The sequence below is a fragment of the Vicugna pacos genome, chromosome 24 (genome assembly GCF_048564905.1).
Source record: "Vicugna pacos chromosome 24, VicPac4, whole genome shotgun sequence".
Classification (NCBI taxonomy): domain Eukaryota; kingdom Metazoa; phylum Chordata; class Mammalia; order Artiodactyla; family Camelidae; genus Vicugna; species Vicugna pacos.
The window spans coordinates 25,556,946-25,578,991 of NC_133010.1; the positions used below are offsets into that span (position 1 = coordinate 25,556,946).

Below are 22,046 nucleotides of genomic sequence, written 5' to 3' on the forward strand. Positions count from 1 at the left end.
CTACAGCAGGCGTCCCCTCCAAGTCTTCGAAGTTAGAACATTTCATCACGTTCGAACTTCGGGTTTAACAGAGTACATGAAAAATGTTCAGGTGTTCTTTTCTAGTTTATACTTCGTGTGCTCTTCTGTATAAATGCGGATTTCTCAGTCTCTTTCTAAAAGCCATAGAGTTTTGTTGTAGAAAGGCCTAGCATAAATTAAACTTTAAATTAAATTTCATTCCGTAAGGAAGTTTGGATGTGGTTATGTCACATTTTTGGCAGATGCATCTCCACGATGGATGGTGCCTTCATACTGCAAGTGCTGCAGGAAGGTTTTATGTTACTTTAAATTCCAGAACAGTGGTGGAGGAAGGCTAGGAATGCTCTTACTAAACAAAGGGAACAAGAGTAGTACATTGAAAGGAGGAGAGAATTTTAATTCCACTCACAAAGCTAGAAACTTCTCAGTTTCCATCCTTGAGAATTTGCTTTTTTAAAATCATCCTTTAAGGAAAAACATTCAGTTAGGTTTTCAAGGCTGCATTTGAGATTACAGTTGTGGTTGGAAAGATCTTACGAAACTCATCAGTGAAATGACGTTATTCGTACAAATGAGAAGCACATTAGTCGTAAAGTTCTGTCGCGGGCCTGTTGACCTGGATGCCAATAATGTGCTCATTTCCATCAGGGAGGCAATACCCTTTGGCAACTGGGCAGCAGATAGGATTCGGCCATTTTTCATTAGCACTTGGGCTTTGATAGAAAGGAATAGAAAAGAGCTGCTTGACCTTTCTGTGCTTCAATTATTAAAGAGCAAATAGATTTGAGGCCTGGATGCTTGCAAATCTAATTTGTCTTGTGGAGCAAGGATGAAAAGACATTTTGGGTTTGAAATTGCTCTGGTCAACTTAGTTCTTCCCTTAATGTATCTGAAGATGAGTCGATGGTAGCCATTTAAAAAGTAATGTATCTGGAGCAGAGTATATGGTAGGACATACCAGCTGGCTGAAAGGGGGGCCCATTAAATAATCATTTCATTCTCCAATTTTCAGCTGATCCTCATAAAACTGGTGCTTGGGAAAAATGGATTGTTTTCCTCCATATTCACTTAGATGGCATTTAAATTACAAAGCAAAATTTTCTTCCTCCGAGTATCGAATATCAGATGTTCAAATATCATACTTTTCAAGGTAAAGCAGGACAGCCCCTGGCACGGACTAGGCACTGAAAAAAGACTTACTGAGTTAATAACTGAGTATAGTTGGGAAAAACTAGCAAAGTTGGGGGGGAGGGGAAGATGGATGGAAAGTGTGAGAGATGGAGATGAGAGAAGCGGGGTAGGATGCGGCTTCTGAGTCCCTCCAGTTCATGCTTGCTTGTGGGTTATTCTGGGTGAACTTGCCATCTCACCAGCACTCTTGTCACAGGACCTGTTTCTTGGTCGTTTCCTCCTCTGTTAGCTCTTGGGTGGTCAGGAAATGAATACAGAGTAAACTTAGGATGGCATTTTAGTAAAGCAAAGCATGTTAATGAGTATTAGTGTATTTCCTCCCCACTACTGCGTATAAAGTATCTAAACTAGAAATTACTTCAGGACGATGCTGTGCTTCCAGAAATAGGACTTCATGGTCTGCTTCATTCTAGGTGACATAAGATGCAGAAATGACTAAATCACGCTCGTCCTTCTCCAGGACCAAACAAGACTTAAAATTAGCGATCAGATGACTCCAAGTCTTCACAGCAAATGTGTTTTTGTGAGTTTGGAGCAGAGTGAGAGAACGTCAAATGGGGGGACAGATGGTAAGCCCCCAAGAGAGCGTTCATGAGAGGGTCCCGGTCTTTTTACAAGGTAGGGTCACCTGCTGAGAGTGACAGAAGATTTCAGGTGCTGGGAAGATGCATTTAGGTAACAACCTCAGGACCAGACCAGGGTGAAGGCATAGAGGAGAGGGTGTTTGTGGCAGGAGAATTCAAGCTCTCTGAGTGGCTGTGCTGATCTTTCATCTAGTGGAGTGAGAATCGAGTTGAGAAACAGGTGATCACTGTGTCAGATGCTGGTGTCGCTGCAGAATCCAGGAGAGTGTGCTCCCTGGAAATCAGCCATGACATAGACAGAGAAGGAACTGAGGTCAGAGGCATGGTTACAGTCTATAGCTCCCTTGATGGGATAAGTGAGAAAGAGTTGCTACATGACACTCAAGATATATTGATCACGGGATCTGGTGTGTGTGTGGGTTATGTCAACCTGAGCAAGTGAAGATGCCCGGGGGGCAGTATTGCAGGAGTGCCTTAACCAGGACTTTTCAACAAGTGCTGCTTGGACGGTGTCAACTGATGGTCAGGAGACCCCGTGTGCTGTCTAATTACTGTGTGCCCCGAAAAGAATGGGCACTTCACCTCTGAACTTCAGCTTTCTCATCAGTAAAATGAGAAAATGAAACCTACACGTGCAAGGCAGCTGGCCTCACACTTCCTGTGTGGAGTAATTTCTGAAATTTTTTTTTCTTCACGTAAATCTTAATGTTTCTACTTTGTCTTATAGAATGAGTTTTCCAGATACTGTTTTTAAAGTGAAATTTGGAAAATCATGTCATATAGCAAATAAATTAGAAGAGCTTGCTGATCAAAGACAGCTAGTGTTAAAAATCATTTTATTTAATGGGGATTCTCTTTGCAAAGCAGTGAATTATTCTTTGATTTATCTGTTTTGTGAGAATGGTTCTTGTCTACTGGATAAAAATTCTGAATAAAAGAAATATAAAATATCCCTTAGAGAACCATCTTATTCTCTCATTTCATAGGAAAAAAAAAAGACTGAAAGACATTGACTTAAAACCCCCATTTTAGGAGTTGGGAGTCAAGCTTAGAAGGAGGTCCCCCTCCCCCTTGGTACCTCCTTCCCCCGAGAAGGCATTGCATGGGAACAGTTACACTTTCTTGAGGCTGTTGATAATTCTTGGCGTGGCGGGACAGCCTTCTCCATGGGGTTATCTGTCCTCAGCAGTTGTGCCAGTCTTTGACTTTGACTTTGACCCTTTGTTCTTGCTATTCCATGACCTGGTATTCTGGTTAATATTTGCTGCCTACCCAACCACTCCAAAACTTAGCAGAGTTTCACTTTCTGTTTGACCGTGTCTTGGTGGGCCACTGGGGCTCCTGTGTGGGGTCTCTAAGGGCTGCCGTCACCCGAAGGCTTGGCTGCGTGACCTTCCAGGACGGCCCCAGGCATGGCTGTCAGGGTTACAGAGTGTCAGCTTGAAGCTCTTCAGGGCTGAGTTCAGGCCAGTGCAGGTTGGTGGGACCACAGTGGCCGGCTTCTTGCAGAGCTGGGGGGAACCAGGCTGGAGATGCACCACCCTCTCTGACCGAAGTCTTGAGTTGCCCATTGTCCCTCTGTTACCTTCTGTTGGTTACCTGCAGTCATTAAGGTTAGCCAACCCCATTCTTGGTGGGAGAGATGTCAAAGAACTTGCAGCTTTATTTTAATCGCCATGCCTGACTCTAGATGTAAGAAGTCAGGGAGAAGAGGGCATGAAATCAAAGTCCACTCTGTCTCTGTCTGGGTCCCTTGCCCCCCCCCCCTTATTATAGGAAGATTCTTCCTAAACTCTTCCTTCTATGTCGGATCTGCTGTGCAGGAAGAATTCTGCCAGACTTGGAGCATCTTCCACAACCAATAGAGAGTCTCTGATGTTAGGGAGTAAGAGTCAAATTCCTGTTCTTTTTTTGTTTTGTTTTAAGTTTTACATCACGACTCAGAAGTCCCTTTACCATTACACGGTGAACCTGCTGGACTGCCTGTCTCCTGAGCAGTCATTCTGATGACCCACAACAGCTGATTGTTACTCAGACAGAATTACAAGCTGAATGACAGCTGCACTGCACAGGTGTAACAGAGTGTGCAACGTTGTACTCCCGGAAACGGGAGATTCACTGGTGCATGTTCAGAATTCAGAGGGACAGGAGCGCAAAGAGGGACCTCTCGCTTTCCCCAGCAGGTGGGGATGGGAGACATCTCCCTTCTACTCTGTTTTCCTGGCATGAATGAGTGCCCGTACTGAGCGGTCAAGCAGTCGGCACTGCTCCTGCTCAGTGCTTTTCTGATAAGGTAAGGAAAAGACCTGTCTCCTCACCAGAAGGACCCGCAATCTAACCTGGGTTCAGTTTCTGAAAGCTGTTTTCAAGGTTGAGTTTTTCTCAGTATTAGAAACCTTTTTCCAACAAAACTGCACAAAAGTTCATCATTCTGGTAAATGTATATATCTCACTTCAAAAGTCCATCCCTTCAAGGTTTCTCCCATTCTCCTAAGGTTAACTCAAAAATCTCAGATGCTGGAAGGGGTTGGGAGGGAAAGATGGATCAGCACCAGGAAATCCACCCCTCCGCGGGGACATTTGTCCTTGCAGACATCTTCAGAGGTTACTCATTCCCATTGTATATTTGTGTGCAATTCAGATAACCTGTTCATGACTAAGTCTTAGAAACTACTTGTAACTCCAGGGCCTTTGATTTGACATTCCAGTCCTTTTTCTCTGCTTTTTTTTAACATCATCTCTTTCCACTGACCAAATATGGTAAAAGGCAAAGGAATACAAGAAACTATGGGAAGTTAAGCCTTGATTAATCTGAATCATCACACACTGTGTCTCGTGACTTGATAAGACTTCATGTGGGTTCATAACGGATGTCCCTGAAGAAAATATTACATTGCCTTTTTTATAAACTGCAGTTAACCTAACTTCATTTATTAGGTAAGCTGAGGTAATCATTGACAAATTCCTTTTCAGTGACATGGAGGAAGAACACTATCTTGGTGTCCTGCTCACATAAACAGCAGAGAGTGTTATAGAAAAAGGTTTTTTTTTTTAGCTGAAGCGCTTTCCCTCTCTTCCATTGAGCAAGTGGCCTCATCTATATGTACTTGTTACTTGTTTTTTTATTTTTGCATTCTTTTTCTACTGAAGTAAAATCAGTTTACAATGTTGTGTCAATTTCTGGTGTACAGCATCATGTTTCAGTCACACATATACATACATGTATTCTTTTTCATATTCCTTTTCATTATAAGTTACTATACGATATTGAAATAGTTCCCTGTGCTGTATAGTAGAAACTTGTTTATCTATTTTATATGTAGTAGTTAGTATCTGCAAATCTCAAACTCCCAAGTTATCCCTTCCCACCCCTTTTCCTCCCTGGAAACCATAAGTTTATTCTGTATGTCTGTGAGTCTGTTTCTGTTTTATAAATAAGTTCATTTAATCTTTTTTTTTAGATTCCACATATAAGTGATATCATATGGTATTTTTTTTCTCTTTCTGGCTTACTTCACTTAGAATGACAATCTCTAGGTCCATCCATGTTGCTGTAAATGGCATTATTTTATTCTTTTTTATGACTGAGTAGTATTCCATTGTGTAAATACACCACATCGTCTTTATCCAGTTGTCTGTCAGTAGGCATTTGGGTTGCTTCCATGTCTTGGCTACTGTAAATGGTTAACATTGTGGACGATATCCAGTATCTTCTTTACTTGGGGTTTCCTGTGGATCCCAAAGGGGATTGGCTCCATCATCGTGAAGTATCACTGATAATACTCTCTTTTTTCTAGTGTCTACCAAATAGTTGTTGAGGAGGAACGCCCTCGAAGAACAAAAAAGACGACAGAAATCTTAAAATGCTACCCAGTACCAATCCACTTCCAGAATGCTTCCATCCTGAATTCCCAGTACTATTTCGCTGCAGAATTCCCGGCCAACAGCCTCCAGGCTGCTCAGCCTTTCACCATTGGTGATAATAAGACATACAATGGATACTGGAACACTCCGCTCCTTCCCCATAAAAGCTACAGAATTTATTTCCAAGCTGCCAGTAGAGCCAACGGGGTAAGTTTTACAAACAGCTTGTTTATTAAGGCCAAGTTCAGGGTTATGAATATGAACACAGTCAGATTACATAAGGTGGTCATGCTTTTGTGTATTTTTCCTTGGAATAAATGTGTTTCATTCTCTCTTTTTAAAATTATTCTCACCTGGAGAAATTTATGGGAAGAAATGGATCTATTTGTATTTGTTTTGGTAGAAAGACTGTATTGTCAACATGATGGTTTTTATTTTCCGTTTTTACTTGTTACTGAAAGTTGGCCAGTAATTCTGCTTAGCTTTCTATTTTACAGGAAATTAGCATAGCTACCACACATACGTTCAGCTCATTTAAAGTTTTGTGAGATTCACAACTTCTGTCTTTTCAGCATATTCTGTCCCATTTCTTTGATTCCACAAGAGTTCATGCTTCCTATAGCAGGGACTAAATTAGTTATCTGTTTTTTTTTTTCCCTAAAAGAAAACAGCTTTAGAAAGATTAAATGGGAACAAAATAATAACTATCAAGTTGTTTTTGAACTTTTTCCCCTTTCCTGTTCAGACCAAACCAGAACCCTGATGAGATATGGAAGTCTCCTTAGAAAGAAGGGCAAGGTTTCCAGATACTGCAGTGGTTTCCCTCCTTCACAGTGCAGGTCTGGGCACCATCACTGACTTTTGCCAGTGAGAAGGGGGAAACTAGGGACATGATTCTTCCCCAGGAGTGTTTGCACAAGGAGAGAGTAAGGGTCTGCAGAGGGAAGGCAGAGGCCACTGGGCAGAGACATTTCATGTAGAGCTCTAACCTCACCATCTGCTCCCCAGGTACGCACCACCACCATCACCACCGCCACCACCATCACAACCACCACTGCCACCACCATCATCACCACCATCACTACCACCACCATCACCACCGCCACCACCACCATTACCACCGCCACCACCATCACAACTGTCACCACCACCACCATTACCACCATCACCACCATCACCACCGCCACTACCACCATCACCACCACCATCACTACTACCATCACCGCCACCACCACCACCATTACCACCACCACCACCATTACCACCCTCACCACCATCACCATCACCACCATCACCACAATCACAACCACTGCCATCACCACCACCACCACCACCATTACCTCCACCATCACCACCATCACCACCACCACCACAATCACAACCACCGCCATCGCCACCACCACCATCACCACCACCATCACTACTACCATCACCGCCACCACCACCACCATTACCTCCACCAGCACCACCATTACCACCCTTATCACCATCACCACCACCACCACCACCACCACCACTGGCACTGGAGCCAGAAAATGTATCAGAACGAGGTTCAGGGAGTGAGCACTGTGTGGTTAATGCCACTCCTGGAACAATGAGACCTCTTCGTATCTAAAGAGAACTACAGAGATTTTGTTTGTCTTACATTTAAAACATGAATAGTGATTTTTTTCCCCTCTTTATTTAACACAGGAAACCAAAATAGACTGTGTTCGAGTGGCCACAAAAGGTAGGTTGAAATTGTGGGATGCTCTCCTAGTTTATGTCCTTTAATATTTTAGATGGTGTTTCAAAACTTCTTGAAACATTAGCATCATTGAAGCAAGCATGTGGCTGCGTGTGTGCTCATGGCGATGTGCTGGGGTCATACGGCAGTGAAACTGTGTTTCACGTAGATCTTTTTTCCAGATAAGAGGTCATCATGCTGGGTTTCAAAGCAGTTTTCAGTGGTTATCTCTTTTAAAATTCTATTAAAATTAATTTTTCTATGACCTCATATGCGAGTTTTAAACCATGATACCATACGTTCCGATACTGTGTCCAGTGAGTCTTCATAAGCAAAATAGTAAAATACATCCTGCTGTTTCAATGCAGTTGTCTAGTTAGGAAAGCTCTATACAGTGGCGTTGCGTGGGCTTGTTTTCACTGGTGAGGCGAGTCTCTGAACCCAGGAGCCAGGTGATGTTATTGCAGAACTTCTGTTTCCCAGGCCTGGATAAAATCCTGAGAAAATGTGATTGAGGCCGAGATGGAGGGTGAACCACTGTCAGCTCACCACACAGGGCCTCCTAAGGAAGAGAGCAGCCGCGCGCGTGTGCGTGTGTGTGTGTATACAAACTGTAATGGATCTGTCTGCCTTCCAGTGTGGTTTTAACCATCACTTGTGGAAGTGTGTGAGAAATATACAACGCTGCATTAAAACGAGGCATTATAAATTAACACTTGCCGCTAACTACTTTTTTTTCAGACCATTAGAGTAACCCTGAGCACTAGGAGAAAGTGCCGTGAGATTTAATTCAGAAAAGATGGGAAAAATGCTTAGAGCACCAGATTTAATCAGTTCAGGGTAGTCCCTTGATGAGTTCTGTTGGATGAAAATATCTTGTTTTTGCTGCTTAACGTTCAGGCAACATAGTTTGAATTTATTGCACGTACCCACCTGCATTTTCCAAATTCTCACTGAATTCTTATTTCCTGAAGACACCTGACCTTTTTATTCAGTTAACTTAACAAACATCTCTTGGTTTCCTGTTGTATGCCAGGCCTTGTGGAAGGGACGCACCTCATTTGTAGTTTGTTTGTCCTTACGGGCTCATAGCTCTGGTTGCAAGAATCTCTGGACATTGATTTTAAAACACTCAGTTCTTGATGTCATATTGTACCTGATTATGAGCCTTTAGTTTATAAAAAATAAATTAGTAAAAAATGAAATTTCAGATACTGATGTGTTTTCTAAACTGTAATTCGCTATTAACTATTAATGATTACAGTATTCTAAGGCCTTTGAATGAGGTATCGATGTAACTTAAGACCTCCAGATCATCACCCACACTCAGATTGCTTTACTGAATTCTGCTTACCTTTGAGGTCTCAAGAAGTAAAGCCAGTTCCAGTGTGCCTAATTTATAATGCCTCGTGTTGAACACCACAGCTGAAAGTTAAAATCACTTTCATATGCATGTTCTCATTTATTTCTTCAACAGTACTGTCAGAAAGGAGACAGGCATTGCTATTTTTATTTTTAAGATGAAGAAAATGCATACCGGGAAGATGAATTGACTTGCCAAGGTCACTCAGATAATAACCAGTGGGTCAGAGTGCTTCACTCTATCTCACGTCTCTTCACCCAGCAGAACCAGTTGTATATTGCACTGGATAAGTGTCTAGCCTCCTTTTTATTAGAGCTGAGTCACTGCCCAGTTTGCTCTGAAAACAACAAACTGTCATCCTACTCATTTGCATAGTTAAATAATTACACACTAGTAAATATGGAAACCTGACGTTGGCTGTTTTCACAATAGATTGAATTAGATGGTGATTTGGATCATTTTCTTCCATCAGCCTGATTTAATCAATATTGTGATTTGTTTTCCAATTCACCAAAGGCTGATTAGGCAATCAGATGACCTGATTGACTATTCCCGCTTATATTTTCTGAGTCATTTGCAGACATTTACACAGCCACAAACGCTATCCAACCAAATAGCCTTTTTGCAGGGGAAAGAGAGAAACAAATTTTAATATTCATTGCATCCTGTCATCTTTCTGCTCATAAAATCATAGCCTTGGGAGGGAGATAGTCTCTTTCCAGGTGAAATGACACTAGTTAGTACTATTTTATTTCATCAATTTCTACAAATACGGACTCAGCAACCTCCCTTTATAGCACTGTCTAATGTTTTACCCTCTTTATAATTAGATAATTTTACAGTTCATACTGAAAATTAGTTTGCCATGCAGGAAGCCCTTCCATCCTGACTCCGTAGTCAAAACAGAGAAACAGGCAGGTCTGATAACTTGACTGGCACCATATAGGAAAGATGTTTGAAATTTACAAGAGTTAAAACATCCTGAGTTTTTTGCCATGCGTGTCTTGCTGACAGCGTGGTGTCTTGATTGAATTTTCAGCTACTAAACCACATTCCTAAGCAGCATTCTGAATTTACAAAGATTTCAGTGTGTTCATGAAACAACTGTTGACAAGTGTCTTTTAGAGAAAGCATGAAGGGTTTTTTTTTTTTCAGAAGAATCTAATTTATAATTTCAAACACAGATACGTCTCTTAAAGATATAGTTCATGCTAGTTACGAACTTAATGTTGTGATTATTTTAGTAATATTACAAGTGTACATTTTCACACTAATCATCTCAAATATAAAGCCTCATATAAAATTAAACACCGGAAAAAAATCTAAGGTGTGTTATGACGTATCTCCATATGTCAAGGGACTGCCTGTATTTTCATGTTTCCTCCTGTAGTTTACGTGTCTAGATTCCTCGTACGTATCTCTGACTGTATTTTGATGGTTAGCTAAAGGCAAATTCATCATAGAATATTCTATCTCGAGTTAAAAACACACCATACGGTGACAGAATATGCATGATGTTTGGGGTCACCCTCCCAATTCATAGGGTTCTTTTTCACCTTTATGGTGGAGTGCATAGAATAGCTCTTAGTTTTTCTTAGATTCTCCTAATTTCGATTTTGATTCTGAATCGCATTCGGATTTTGATAGTTGAATTCTTTTTAAGACGCCTTGATCCACCTGGGACTTAGCAATCAGTGTATGTGTTTTCTCTGGCTTTTACATCCCCCGTGACTGCTTGTCGGTGACTAGTAGGGTTGAACCTCTTTTGTGCTAGCTTTGGAAGACTTTGTTGATCAGTTCTAAACTGACAGGAGATACTGAAAAGGAGAAAGCGGTCTTATTAGCAAATTAGGTTTCTTGTATTAAATGAGGTTCAAAATTAATACAACCAGTTTAAACTGTATACTTTGCATTAATCTCTCATAAAATAATTTTTCCATCACGTGATGCCAGCTATGTTTCTCCTTGACAGTATAAACATTTGGGAGCTCTTTTGTGAAATACATTTATTTTAAAAATTATTTGAGTGCCACCTGTGTGAGGCGTAGCGTAATCTGGGAGACTTTTAGGTGTAGATGCATAAACACATCACCTTTTAAGTTTTGAGGATTCTGAGTTTGTAAAAGTTTGGGAGTTTTTTGTTTGTCTCTGTGTTTAGTGTGTTGGGGCAGGGCGTCATATGAATTCACTTGTCTTTGGTATGATTTGGCTGACAGCAATCTAGCTAGAAATCAAAACAAAAACTACATGAAAGCACATGCTAAATTCTTCCCCAAAGTATTATACTAGTCAGATGCTAAAGTGTAAACAACAACAACAAAAAAACGAAACCATTATTCTAATGTCATATTTTAAGGTGAATTTTCTGTGCACAAACGCTCCCCTGTTTTAAGTGTAGTCTTTTGTTTAACTTACATTTGTATTGCAGTGTGCTTTGCTGGAAGACCTTCAGGAAACTTTGAAGGATTTCTATTGTTTCAATACAGTTTCTAACTATATTCAGAAATGGGAATGTTTCTTTTTTTAATCGCTAGGCTCTTTGAGAGGTTTCTCTAGACTGTTTTTCTGTTCACTGTTTTGTTCAAAGCAGTGCCATCCTTTCTAAGCCACAGTGCTACAGAATGAAAGTGCACTGATAAAAGAGCTGAGAAGAATGTCTGTGGAGATGTCAAGCTAATTAAGATTCCTTTCAATTACTCATATTCAGTACCCGAGAAAACAAATTACATAGTAAGACTGCTCCTATATGCTAATCTGCCATCATTTAGCTGTGGATTTAGAAATAGAAACACAAATACGATATGCATTTGCCGCTCTGCATTTTGTAGAGAAAAGATTTCCTTTTCTTGATCTGAAGTCTTCCTAGCATATATCATGAGGGCATGAAGTTCCCTGAGAAGCTCCTGGGGAAAGCAACCTGGTCAACTTTGTCCAGCCTGGCGTTTTCTAAATTTATTTGACCCAAACTCATTTTTCAAGGAAGGCTCGAGTCCTCTGAAACCCCGTTTAGTAAGCACTGGTTCACAGATTCCAGAAGCCCACCGCGTGTAACTGAAGTGACACCTGGGGGCTGGACACACTGCTGTGTGTCGCTCTCCTGAGCGCACCTCTGTGCTAAAGGAGACCCTGAGTTTATTCCTATTGATCCTTGCTGACAGAGAGCAGCAGGTTTTTCTGTAAAGGGCAGACAGGAGATACTTTAGGCTTCCTGAGCCGTCAGGATGGCCCCTCAGCCCTGCCCTTAATAAGCAAGAGCAACCATCAACCACATGTGAACAAACAAACATGTCCACGTGCCAATAAAACTTTATTTGCACTATTGGGGAGTAATGGGAACGTTAGCTGTCTTGATTGTGGTGGTGGTTTCATTGGTGTGTACATCTGTCAAAATTCATCAAAACATACATCTGAAATATGTGTAGTTTACTGTACAAGAACCATTACCACAATAAAGGTGTTTAAGTACATACATACATACATACATACATACATAAAATTTAGGCGCTCTAAGAAGAAAAAATGGACATTCTACCTAAATAAATCCAATATTTTGTAAACATTAAAAAAAAACTTTATTTGCAAAAGCAAGCAGTGGGTTGGCTGACCCCTCTTCTAAGGTGATTTGTAATGAAATTACGTTTTTTTCCTCGTAACAAAGAGTAACAGTCACAAAGGGACAGTTTACAAGGCAGAACAGAGAGACCCCATAGGAACCCTCCCTGATGTCTGTAAGTGTGCTTTTCCACTCAAGTTCTGAGCCTTTCAGCTGTGAGTGCCTGGCTCCCTGACACAGCTCTTCCCAAGGGACTTTTTGTTCAGATCGTTCACCTTATACAATATTGGATAGATGCTCTGTTTTGATAAAAGATGATATAATTTTTCTCAGAAGTAGAATAGGTCAGATTTTCCTGTAAATAATGGAAAACAGTGCACGAGTGCTGGTTGAATAATAGTCGTCTGTGACCAAGCAAGTGTTCCGTGCATCAGCTTGAAATTGGTACCAACTTTGTCACAAGTCTTAGAAATAGCATTTTACTGTTTACAATTTATTACATCAGTATGCAAAATTGCATACTGTGTCATACCAAGAAAATTATCTTTGCAATTCCTTGGGAGTTCTCCATTCTCCAACCAGACTGTTAGTTTGTTCATCTCACTGAGCAAGACTAGGAAGTTTTCATTAATAACGTGTGAAAGACGATTATACCACTTTGAAACCCAGTTGCTTCTGTTGTCTGGTTCCGAGGAACAGCACTGTTTGAACGGAGCAGAGGGATATTTCAAAATATTATGCAGCAGCAGTTTTGGGTTTAATTGTCTGCAGATGGTAGATGATCTATTTTCCTTACTCGTTGCCACATTTCTAATAGCACCCAGGCTGTTCCATGTAAATTAGTAATTTTTCATGTAAGCCTGTTCTTAATTTTCCAATATTTTTTCTTTGCATCATTTTCCAGCTGCATCATGTTAGAAATGACGTTTTAATTTTCTCTCTTTTTTTTCAATATTTGTGTGTCATAAATGTTAACCATTTAAACACAACTGCTGAGCTGTGTAGGCAAACCAAGAAGCTTGCCTGGTCGGCTTCAAGAATCTTAATCATTTCTTTGGTCACATGTTAACCATGACAACTGTAGCCAAGGCAATGATCAGCCTTCATTTTTTTTAACGGATGTTTTGAGATGCGTTTTTTTTTTTTTCATTCCCCGAATGTGACAAAATAAAGTCCCTAAATGGAAATGCTCTACATGAAATTTAGTTATCAGAGAACTTTCTCTAAGTAAAAATGTTTTTAGTGAGAGAAGATAACATTTTTTTACAAAGTTGATTCTAGCAAGAAGAGAAAAAGATTGTGATTTAGCAGAATTTTAAATAACCTAATGCGTTTTGAAAGCCTCAAGTTTGGATCATCATAATTAGCAATGAATCTATGCTCCACTCAACAGCAGTTGGAAACACTGTTCAGTTTAGATCTTTACTGAGAACTAATGTTTTTTGTTTTTCCTTTTTTTCTTTTCTTTTCTTTCTTTCTTTCTTTCTTTTTTTTTTTTTTAATGTTAGTCAGTCTATCCAAAATCTCAGCCAAAACTTGCAACGGTGTCATAGTTAGAAATCTAACTGCCTGCCTCTTTAGGGAAACAAATTCGCAAAGTTCAACAGCTTGCTGTGGGGTTTTTTTTTTTTTTCTTTTTTTCTTTTTCCTTCTCTTTTTGTTGTTGTTGGACGAAAGTGGAGACGATGGGATATGCTGATGGAGATCCTCCTTGCTAGCCTGGCTTCAGTCTGGCTTTCTCTTCCCTCATGCGTGCTGACCTGGGAACCTTCCTTTGCCGTAGCTGCGATAATCGTGACTCAGCTTACGACTCCTCATGTTGGCATCGCCCCTGCTGCAGGCGACGACCAGCGGACAGGTCAGACGTTCAAGTACAGACGAGTCATCTTGCCCATCTCCCGCTCATTTTTCTCAGCTTCGTTTCCCCTCTGCATCTCCTCCTTCGCTTAAGGCTTGTTGACAGTGTCTCCGACTCTTGGTCCAGACCTGTGCCCGCGTTAAGTGGTGTGCTTGGCCTCTTCCGTGTGCACATTTACATCCATGCATCGAGCACAGACCCACTGCATGACCTCATTGTATGTTTGTCTGTTGGTATGTTCCTTTTTTGCCGAATGTTATATGGAGTGAAATACGCCGGGCTTGCCCCAGCAGTGCCATCGGACAGGATGTCAGTCTCCACACGTAAAGCTGTCTTCCCAGTTATCAAGATGAAGCTAGAAAGGCATTGCGATTAGAGGGTGAGAGAGCTTTCTTTCCACCTCATAGGGTCCCGCTTGCACCCATATTTAGCAATACACAGCCTCATCACCAGTGTTCCTAAGTGAAGCCACCCAAAGCTGTTTGGGGTGACGGTGTACAAACAGCTTTTCGTGAACATACAGCTGGAATCGAGCTGATTGCATTCCTTATAGATCCTTGTTTCAAAGAAACTGTTTATAAAAAGCAGAGGCACATATGCAAGTCAAATGCACTGCATAATTTAGGGAAGTTTTAAAAAAAAAAAACTGAATGGCTTAGAGTCATGGAATTGAGCTGTGTGCTCCTTTACACTAAGAAATTAGCTTGTCCACTGGTACCACCACTAAAGGTGTGTATGGACAAGTGTATAGACTCACACAGAAAAACATCCAGTCCCATCACTCCAGATCCAAGATGAGTGGGTGGAGGGAAGCCAGGGGACCAAGTTTGGTCCTGCCACCGTCTAGATTTCTAGCACAGTTACCTGGGCAGGACTCAGATTCTGCTTTCAGGGACGTCAGCAACGTGGTAGTTGGTCACAGGAGTGATGGGATGATGAAACCCAAGGAAGAAACACACGCCTGCTTCCCACAGATCTTCAGCAGTCGTTCTGTGTGCATGAAATTAACATACCCTAACATTTAAGAGGAAAAGCAAAGTTCAGCTCCTAGGAAGAATTCATGAATGTTTAAGTTTTTCTGCGAGCTCATTGTTTTGGAAAATAAAGCCACTGAGACTCAGGAAAAGTATAGGCCACTCTTTATAAGGTAAAGAAACACAGGAATTTTACTTTTTCTCTGCTGCAATTCCATACATAAGTTCAGTCCTCTGTTTCAGGGCCTAAAAGCTATAAACGTATCATTACCAGGTCTGTTTCCCTTGCTTCTAAGCTTCTTTTGAGCATATTTGCTTCACTGGCTGAGCTTCTGCTTGCTGCAGACGCTCTCTTATCCCAAACTTCCAAAGAGTCCCTCCCAGCAGCAGAAGTACTTGGAAAACAGACAGTGTCCCTCTCACGGAAGTCCTCCCCTCAGAAAACTCCGCAGCTCAGGCCTGGTCCACGGCTCCCTGTAGGGTTATGTGTCCACCTGGAAGGTAATCTGAGATCCTCAGCAGGTCTGACCCCCACCCCACCCCCGTCACATCTGAGCTGGTACCAGTCTTGGCAGCAAACATTAAAAATAGGTTGCCCACCATCATAGAACGAGTGCTGGTGGGAAATATAGATAGCCCCTTTGAGACTTTCCCTATAATCCGCTACCTTCAAATTCAGCACGTAGTTTACTAGGAATAAAGTAAATGCAGCTTCTGAATATAGTGTTCTAAAACTTTTTAAAAATTTTTTAATCTTTTAAACTAGAGTTTTTAATTTGAATTTTTAAATTATTTTTAAAGTTTTAAATTATAAACTTTCAAAACTAAAATCTTTCAAATTTTCAAAACTAAAAATTGAGAAGATACCTCCTAAGTAGCCTCCTTCACAAGGCTTTCAGATCCATGCTTCCTTGCTATTTTGCAGCTAGTCTGAGAAGGACGCATACCCAGCTGCAGGTGCACTGCGCGTACCTAGCACAGTGCCTGTGCTGCCGTTCTTTTATGGGCGGCAGGTGATGATGATCATTACTTTGTTTTAAAAGGGATTAAAACGATGCAGTGTGAGAATAAGCCTTAAAAACCAGTAAAAAGAACTACTCATCCTTTTTTTTTTTTCAGTTTTCACTGCTGCTGCTAATGATCGTTAATCTCACCCAGATAAATCCAAGCTCCAGTAACATTTCTTTTGTATTTTCCATCTGCATCAGCCATCCACTCTGAGCACAGTAACGCTGTCTTGTTTGATAGATGTGTTCATGAGTCGTACTGCAGGCCTGAGACCTCACTCATTCAATCACTGACTGACATTTATCCAGCACCTTCTGTGTTGCAGGTAAAGATGTGCTAACTCTCATGAACAGGTTTGCTTTGTGCGGTTGCCCAGGCTCTTGGCATCAGACGTTTTTGCATTTGTGACGTCAGAACCAACATACACACTTGCTCTTATGAATGAAAAAATGATATGCGTGTCATTTAGTGGTGAAGATGAGACAGCAGTTTTGTAACTAATGTGAGAAAAAGACAGCGAGTTTCAAAACCTTCCCCATCATGTTGAGCGGCTGAGGGAATGGCCAGTGGGGCAGTTCTGAGCATTTCACGTCTGTGACCCGTTGTCTACTAGATCAACACAGTTCCTTCCAGAAGCCAGCCAGAGATCATGAGGGAGACATTCTGAAGCACCTTGGGCGGTATTCTGGTCGCTTTGTTTTAATTGTGCTGACATCTTGCCCCTTCAAATGCTGCTGGAGGGTGCGCTGACACCAGGACACGTTGATAAGATAGTGGGTCCTCTGTGACCTAGTCCTGTTGTCCCAGATCGTATTACATGCCAGTGCAGTTCTCCTGGGTGTAGACGGGTCCTCCCTTCCTTGCCTAACACAGAGAAGACAAGTGCCTGGTACCTGACCCCCTGCACACGGACCATGTCAGACCCAACACAAGTGCCCGTAAATACTGGCTGATTTAATTCACTGAATGAATGGAGCTCAGATGCAGAATGCTCAGAATGCTGGTGTGTTTGATAAGCAAGCCTGTCGTTGCCTAGGGGTGTTCTTAAACTTTGTTGTCCTCAGTCGACAGTCAGAATGCATCACCCCCCAGTACACACACCCACATGTTTAACTGCAGCAAAAGATTTAGAGACAGCATAACCAGAGCTGCTCCCTGAATAAGCTGCTCTCTGATCTGTTCCGTTCTGTCCTGTCTTATTCTATTTCATTTTTTTAAAAAATTTAGTTGCTACCTACTAAATCAATTTCATTTCCCACTAATGGGTTGTAACCCACAGCTTTAAAAAACACATTACTAAACCACTGTAGCTGGGAGATTATGAAAGGAAACAGAATATCTCATAGGAGCCAAGCTCCTGTCTTACCTCAAAATTCCTACTGTAAAGAGTGCACCCAGAGAAAGTTCTAGAAACTGGACTTTCTTAGAAACTCTATTCCCTTTATTTTGCAATTGTCTATAATATAGAACTACTTTGGGAAGATAATTAAAAGCTGCACATGCTGGAAATTCCTCTTTAAGATTTTTTTCCTTGATTTTATAAATATCTCTAGGCTGTTTGTTTTATATTAAGATATTTCTATTTGATTTAAAAACCCAACCAGCTCTGAGATGCTGTGGAGAATGATTTCCTTAAACAGATATTTTTTGTCATCCCATTTTGGTTAACCCATACGTCTAAAATGATAAGATCTGTGTCCCCGAGTATTTAGAAACAAAGTGACTTCTGAGATTCAAGTACAAGTTAGATATATCAGAGCATGTAGAATTACTTGCTAGATATAATTAGTACTAAAAAAGAAAAGAGAGAGAGAACTAACATAAAGTCTTAAAAAGTTTTAAAAACGAGGAATGTAGCCTATGTCTGTGTTGCGGAGGATAAACACAGCCTGACATTAGCTAAAGTGGCAAAACCAGGTTTTCTTCAGTGTCTGCTGCCTTGTAGGAGATTGAACTGAGCTTCAGTTCAGCTGGCTCAGAGGTGGCTGGGCCTTTAGAGGGAAGAGACGGGAGCAGGGAGGAGGTGATGGGGGCTCAGTAGAGCCGGGGAGGTGAGACATTGGGCCATGTGACCCCATCTGGTTTGCTGACTGGTCCCTGTGGAAGTCAAGCTGCCCCCTCCACAGAGGCCGGGAGACGGGGCCTTGTCCTCAGGTGTTGCTGGAACCAGGTCAGCTCCTTGGGCAGCCTTGGGTTTTCTCAGGCAGGCACTTTGAGGGAAGCAGGGGTCACCCAGAGATGGAGCCTTGAGCTGTAAGAAACTGTGTTAGTTTCTGTTCAAGTCTTTGGGGGCCTAGGTGAAGGCCTTGGGCCTCCTGCAGAGGGGGCCTCGGAGGACCCTGACTGGAGTTTGGTCACAGAGGAATCTTTTGCCACCTCTCCCTCCTTCCTGTGGGAAGAGCAGTGACCCATTGGATGATGACATTTGAAAAAGAAAGTGAGGGTATGTGATGAGCTCCTTCTGGGCACCGTCCCCAGGCACAAATGTCTGCTTGTGTCCGAGGGGCTTGGAAGCGCCAGGCCAGAGTCGAGTCACAGAGAGAGTCTCTGTCAGCATATCAGCAAAGCTCCCGTGAACCAAATCCCAGGGAAGTCCTTTTTCTCCTTGATGTGGCTCTTCAAGCGAACAGAGAGGTTTTTTTTTTTAAATGTGAAATAGAACCCGTGGAAGTCACTGAACCAGGCCTCTGCCAAGGAGGAGCAGCGTCTGCAGTGTTTACCGAGAACCTTCTGTGACCTAGACTGCGTGCCAGAGACCCCACCGCCTTCCTCCACTAACTGCTCACCACCCACAGCCTCCTGAGAAACACCCTGACAGCTCTCAGTTGAGGAAAGGAGACTCACAAGCCTGAGACTCACTGAGGGCTGAGAGTCAGTGAAGTCAGGGACACACGTTTGATCCAGGCTTTGTGTCTGAGCCCTGGGGCCCTGGGGCCGGAGCATCTGCCTGGACGTCACCCTTTCCCCTGGGGTCCCCTCCCCACTCCCCACCCCTGCAGGCCCTCCTTGTTTCCCACCTGCCCTGCAGCTGGGGTCTCACTAAGAAGCCCCGCCCACTCTGGGCTGACCCTCAGCCCTGAGGAAACCCCGTGGCCTGCGTTCTGGCCGCCGGTTCCCATCCCTCCAAGTGTTTCTGGAGAAATGGCAAAGACAGGCGGATCCAGGCCAGTGGTTTATTCCTTGCCCCCGCCCCCCCCACCCCCCCCAGTGTCTCTGCCTGTGTGGTTGGTGGTCCAGGCTGGCCCCACCGTGCCAGCTCCTCCGGGGGGTTGTTCTGCCCCAGAAGGTCTCCACAGCGCTCAGGTTGTCCAGCCGCGACGCTGAATTTCTGGTATTTTCTCTTGGGCTCTTGATTCCGTCTGGAGGACAGCACTGAGGTGGGTCCGGTGTCCTCAGGGGAAAGGTCCAGCTTTTCTCCAGACACACACCAGTTAGACGGCTCTCATTGCTAAGCCCACACTTGTTTTTCTCACAGAACAGAAAGGCCATTTTGTTCTGTGTCAAGTTCTCACTGTGATTCCGTTAAGGTCCTCTCAGTCTCTTTCTATGGTATTATCATCATCTTTTTTCAGTTTTTAATGTTTTAAAATTATTTTTTTATTTTGTGTTTGAAGGGAGGTAATTAGGTTTGTTTATTATTTGTTTAATGGAGGTGCTGGGGGATGGAACCCAGGCCCCTGTGCCTGCTAAGCACACACTCTGCCACTGAGCTCTACCCTCCCCTGTCATCTTTTGAGTCTACTGGCTTTTGTGATACTTGATGGCAACACTAGAACTCTCCCCTTTTTCCCCGTCAGAAACCCCTAGCACCTCCCCGTCCACATCACCACACCAGCCCTTACAACAGCCTAGAAGCCTTTGAATGGACAGCCCCTCTCCCCTGTGTAGCCCTTCCCCGACCTCTCTCCACACCGGTCACCCTGATTTCCCTGATGTTCTTCAGACACTTAAGCCGCGCTCCCGCCTCAGAGCGCCTGCCCTAGCTTTCCCCTTCCTCGGGAACATTCCTGCCCAGATACCAGCTTGGCTGAGCCGCTCAGCCTGCAGCCCTTGCTCCAACTCCACCTTCTCAAGGAGGTCTGCCCTGAACACTCGCCCCGGGACAGGGCTGCCTGCTGCGGGCCCTCCCCCCAACCCCGCCAGTGCTGTCTGTCCCCTTCCCTTTGTTTCCTTTTCTCCCCCTCCTGGAACAGAAGCTCCCTGAGGGTGGGGATCTTGGTCTCCGTGTTCTGCTAAGTCCTAGGTGCCGAGAAGGTGGCCCGAAATGTCGCTGAGAGCCTGTTGGACTCTTGTTAAACTGATGCATCATCATGACTGTGGGACATGTGATCAATTTCTCCATTTATTCAGATCTTGTCATAAGACTTCACACAAATTGGTTTTGGGGTTTTTTTTTTTAATATCAGCCCTCCAAAATATATCCCAAGTTCAGTGACACCTCACCTTCCCATGGCCACCAGCCTGGCTGAGATCACTGCATGAGAGCTTGCCTGATCCCTGACTCGCTTCCTTGGCTCCCTGTTCTCCTTCATTTCCCACATGGCAGCCAGACAGACTTGTGAAACTGAAGTCTGGTCCCATCCCTCCTCTCCTTAGGGCCCTCAAATAGCTTCCTACCACACTCAGACTAAATTCCAAGCCTGGCATCACGGCACAGATGGGCTGCCCCATCCGACCCCACCTCACCCTGAGTCCTCAACCCGTCTCCCTCCCTCTCAGTGCTGGTTTCTCTCTGTTTCTCTGAAATGCCCGGCTCACCCGGTGCCTTTGCACTTGCTCCTGCCCCCAGCCTTCCGGTTACCAGCAGCTCCTCAGCAGTCAGGCTTCAGCACAAGTGTTGATGCCTCAGGGAGACCTCCCTAGACCATGGTCCCTGAAACCTGTGGCCCTGTCGGTCCCCAGTCACCGCCTAGCCCATCACTCTGTGTCTTTTCAGAGTCCCCGGAGGAATCCGTGTCTCCCTCCTAGAATGTGGTGGGAGCCAGCTTTGTCTGCCTTGTCCCACCCAGTGGGAGGTTCAGAATTACTTACTGTGTGGCTGCTTAGTGGATTGTCTTCCTTGTTGCATTTGCTCTTAGGTGCTGTATAGCTTTCCTCACTAGTACAGGTAAATTTTGAACAAATTTTGAATGAGGACAAGACTCTTGTGAAATGGGTTTAGTCTGCCTGCTTTTGACTGATTTTATGTTAATTGCAAAATATGTCTCTTCTCTGCAGTATATATTTTTAATTTAGTTGACCTTTCCATTGCTAATAAAACAGATCCATGGTTTTTCAGCCCGTTTACAAAAGCACAGCTTTAATCAGCCTTTTCTCTTGACAAGAACCATAGAAAGATTTAATTTTAATTTAGTTGTTTTGGAAAGTGGCCCACCCACCAATATTATCTGTTTGACTCCCACGTCCAGACTACACTCACTTCTCCGCCTCCACCCGTCAGTCCCAGCCAGTGGGTCCTTGGGACTCTTGATGAGCAAGAATCTGGGTCAGGGCTAAATGCAGAGAAGCAGTGTCTGTCCATCTGTGGACCCAAGGTTCTCTATTTGTAAGATGAAGACGTGACTGAAAGCGGATCTTAGCCATACTGAGTAGCTCCAGTGCCTGGAGACAGGGAAGGTGATAGGACTGTTCACTGATCTATAGCTCAGTCAGTGACAGGAACAGCAATGTGCAAAGGCCCCATGGTGGGAAGTAGCTTGACCAGAAACGGAGAGCTGGGAAAAGGCCACCAGGGCTAGAAGGATGTGTGGGCAGCAGTGGCTGCATGGGGGGAAGGAGGCCGACTGTGACCTTGTCAGTTTCAGCCAGGACTTTGATCAGGAACAATGAGAAGCACTGAGGGGTGTTCAGGAGGGGCGGACAGGTTCAAGTTCCCACTCGACACTCCAGCCACACTAGAAACAC

At 43.3% G+C, this 22,046-nt stretch overlaps 1 protein-coding gene across 6 annotated transcripts in view; it reads left to right on the forward strand.

Annotated features, from left to right (window-relative positions):
* Positions 1-22,046, forward strand: part of PTPRM (protein tyrosine phosphatase receptor type M) — a 643,552-nt gene that overhangs the window by 418,981 nt on the left and 202,525 nt on the right. For all 6 annotated transcript variants that reach the window (XM_072949242.1, XM_072949243.1, XM_072949238.1 and 3 more), the window contains 2 exons: positions 5,594-5,867; positions 7,353-7,389. In XM_072949242.1, coding sequence (XP_072805343.1) covers positions 5,594-5,867; positions 7,353-7,389 — 311 coding nt within the window. The remainder of the gene's footprint in view (positions 1-5,593; positions 5,868-7,352; positions 7,390-22,046) is intronic.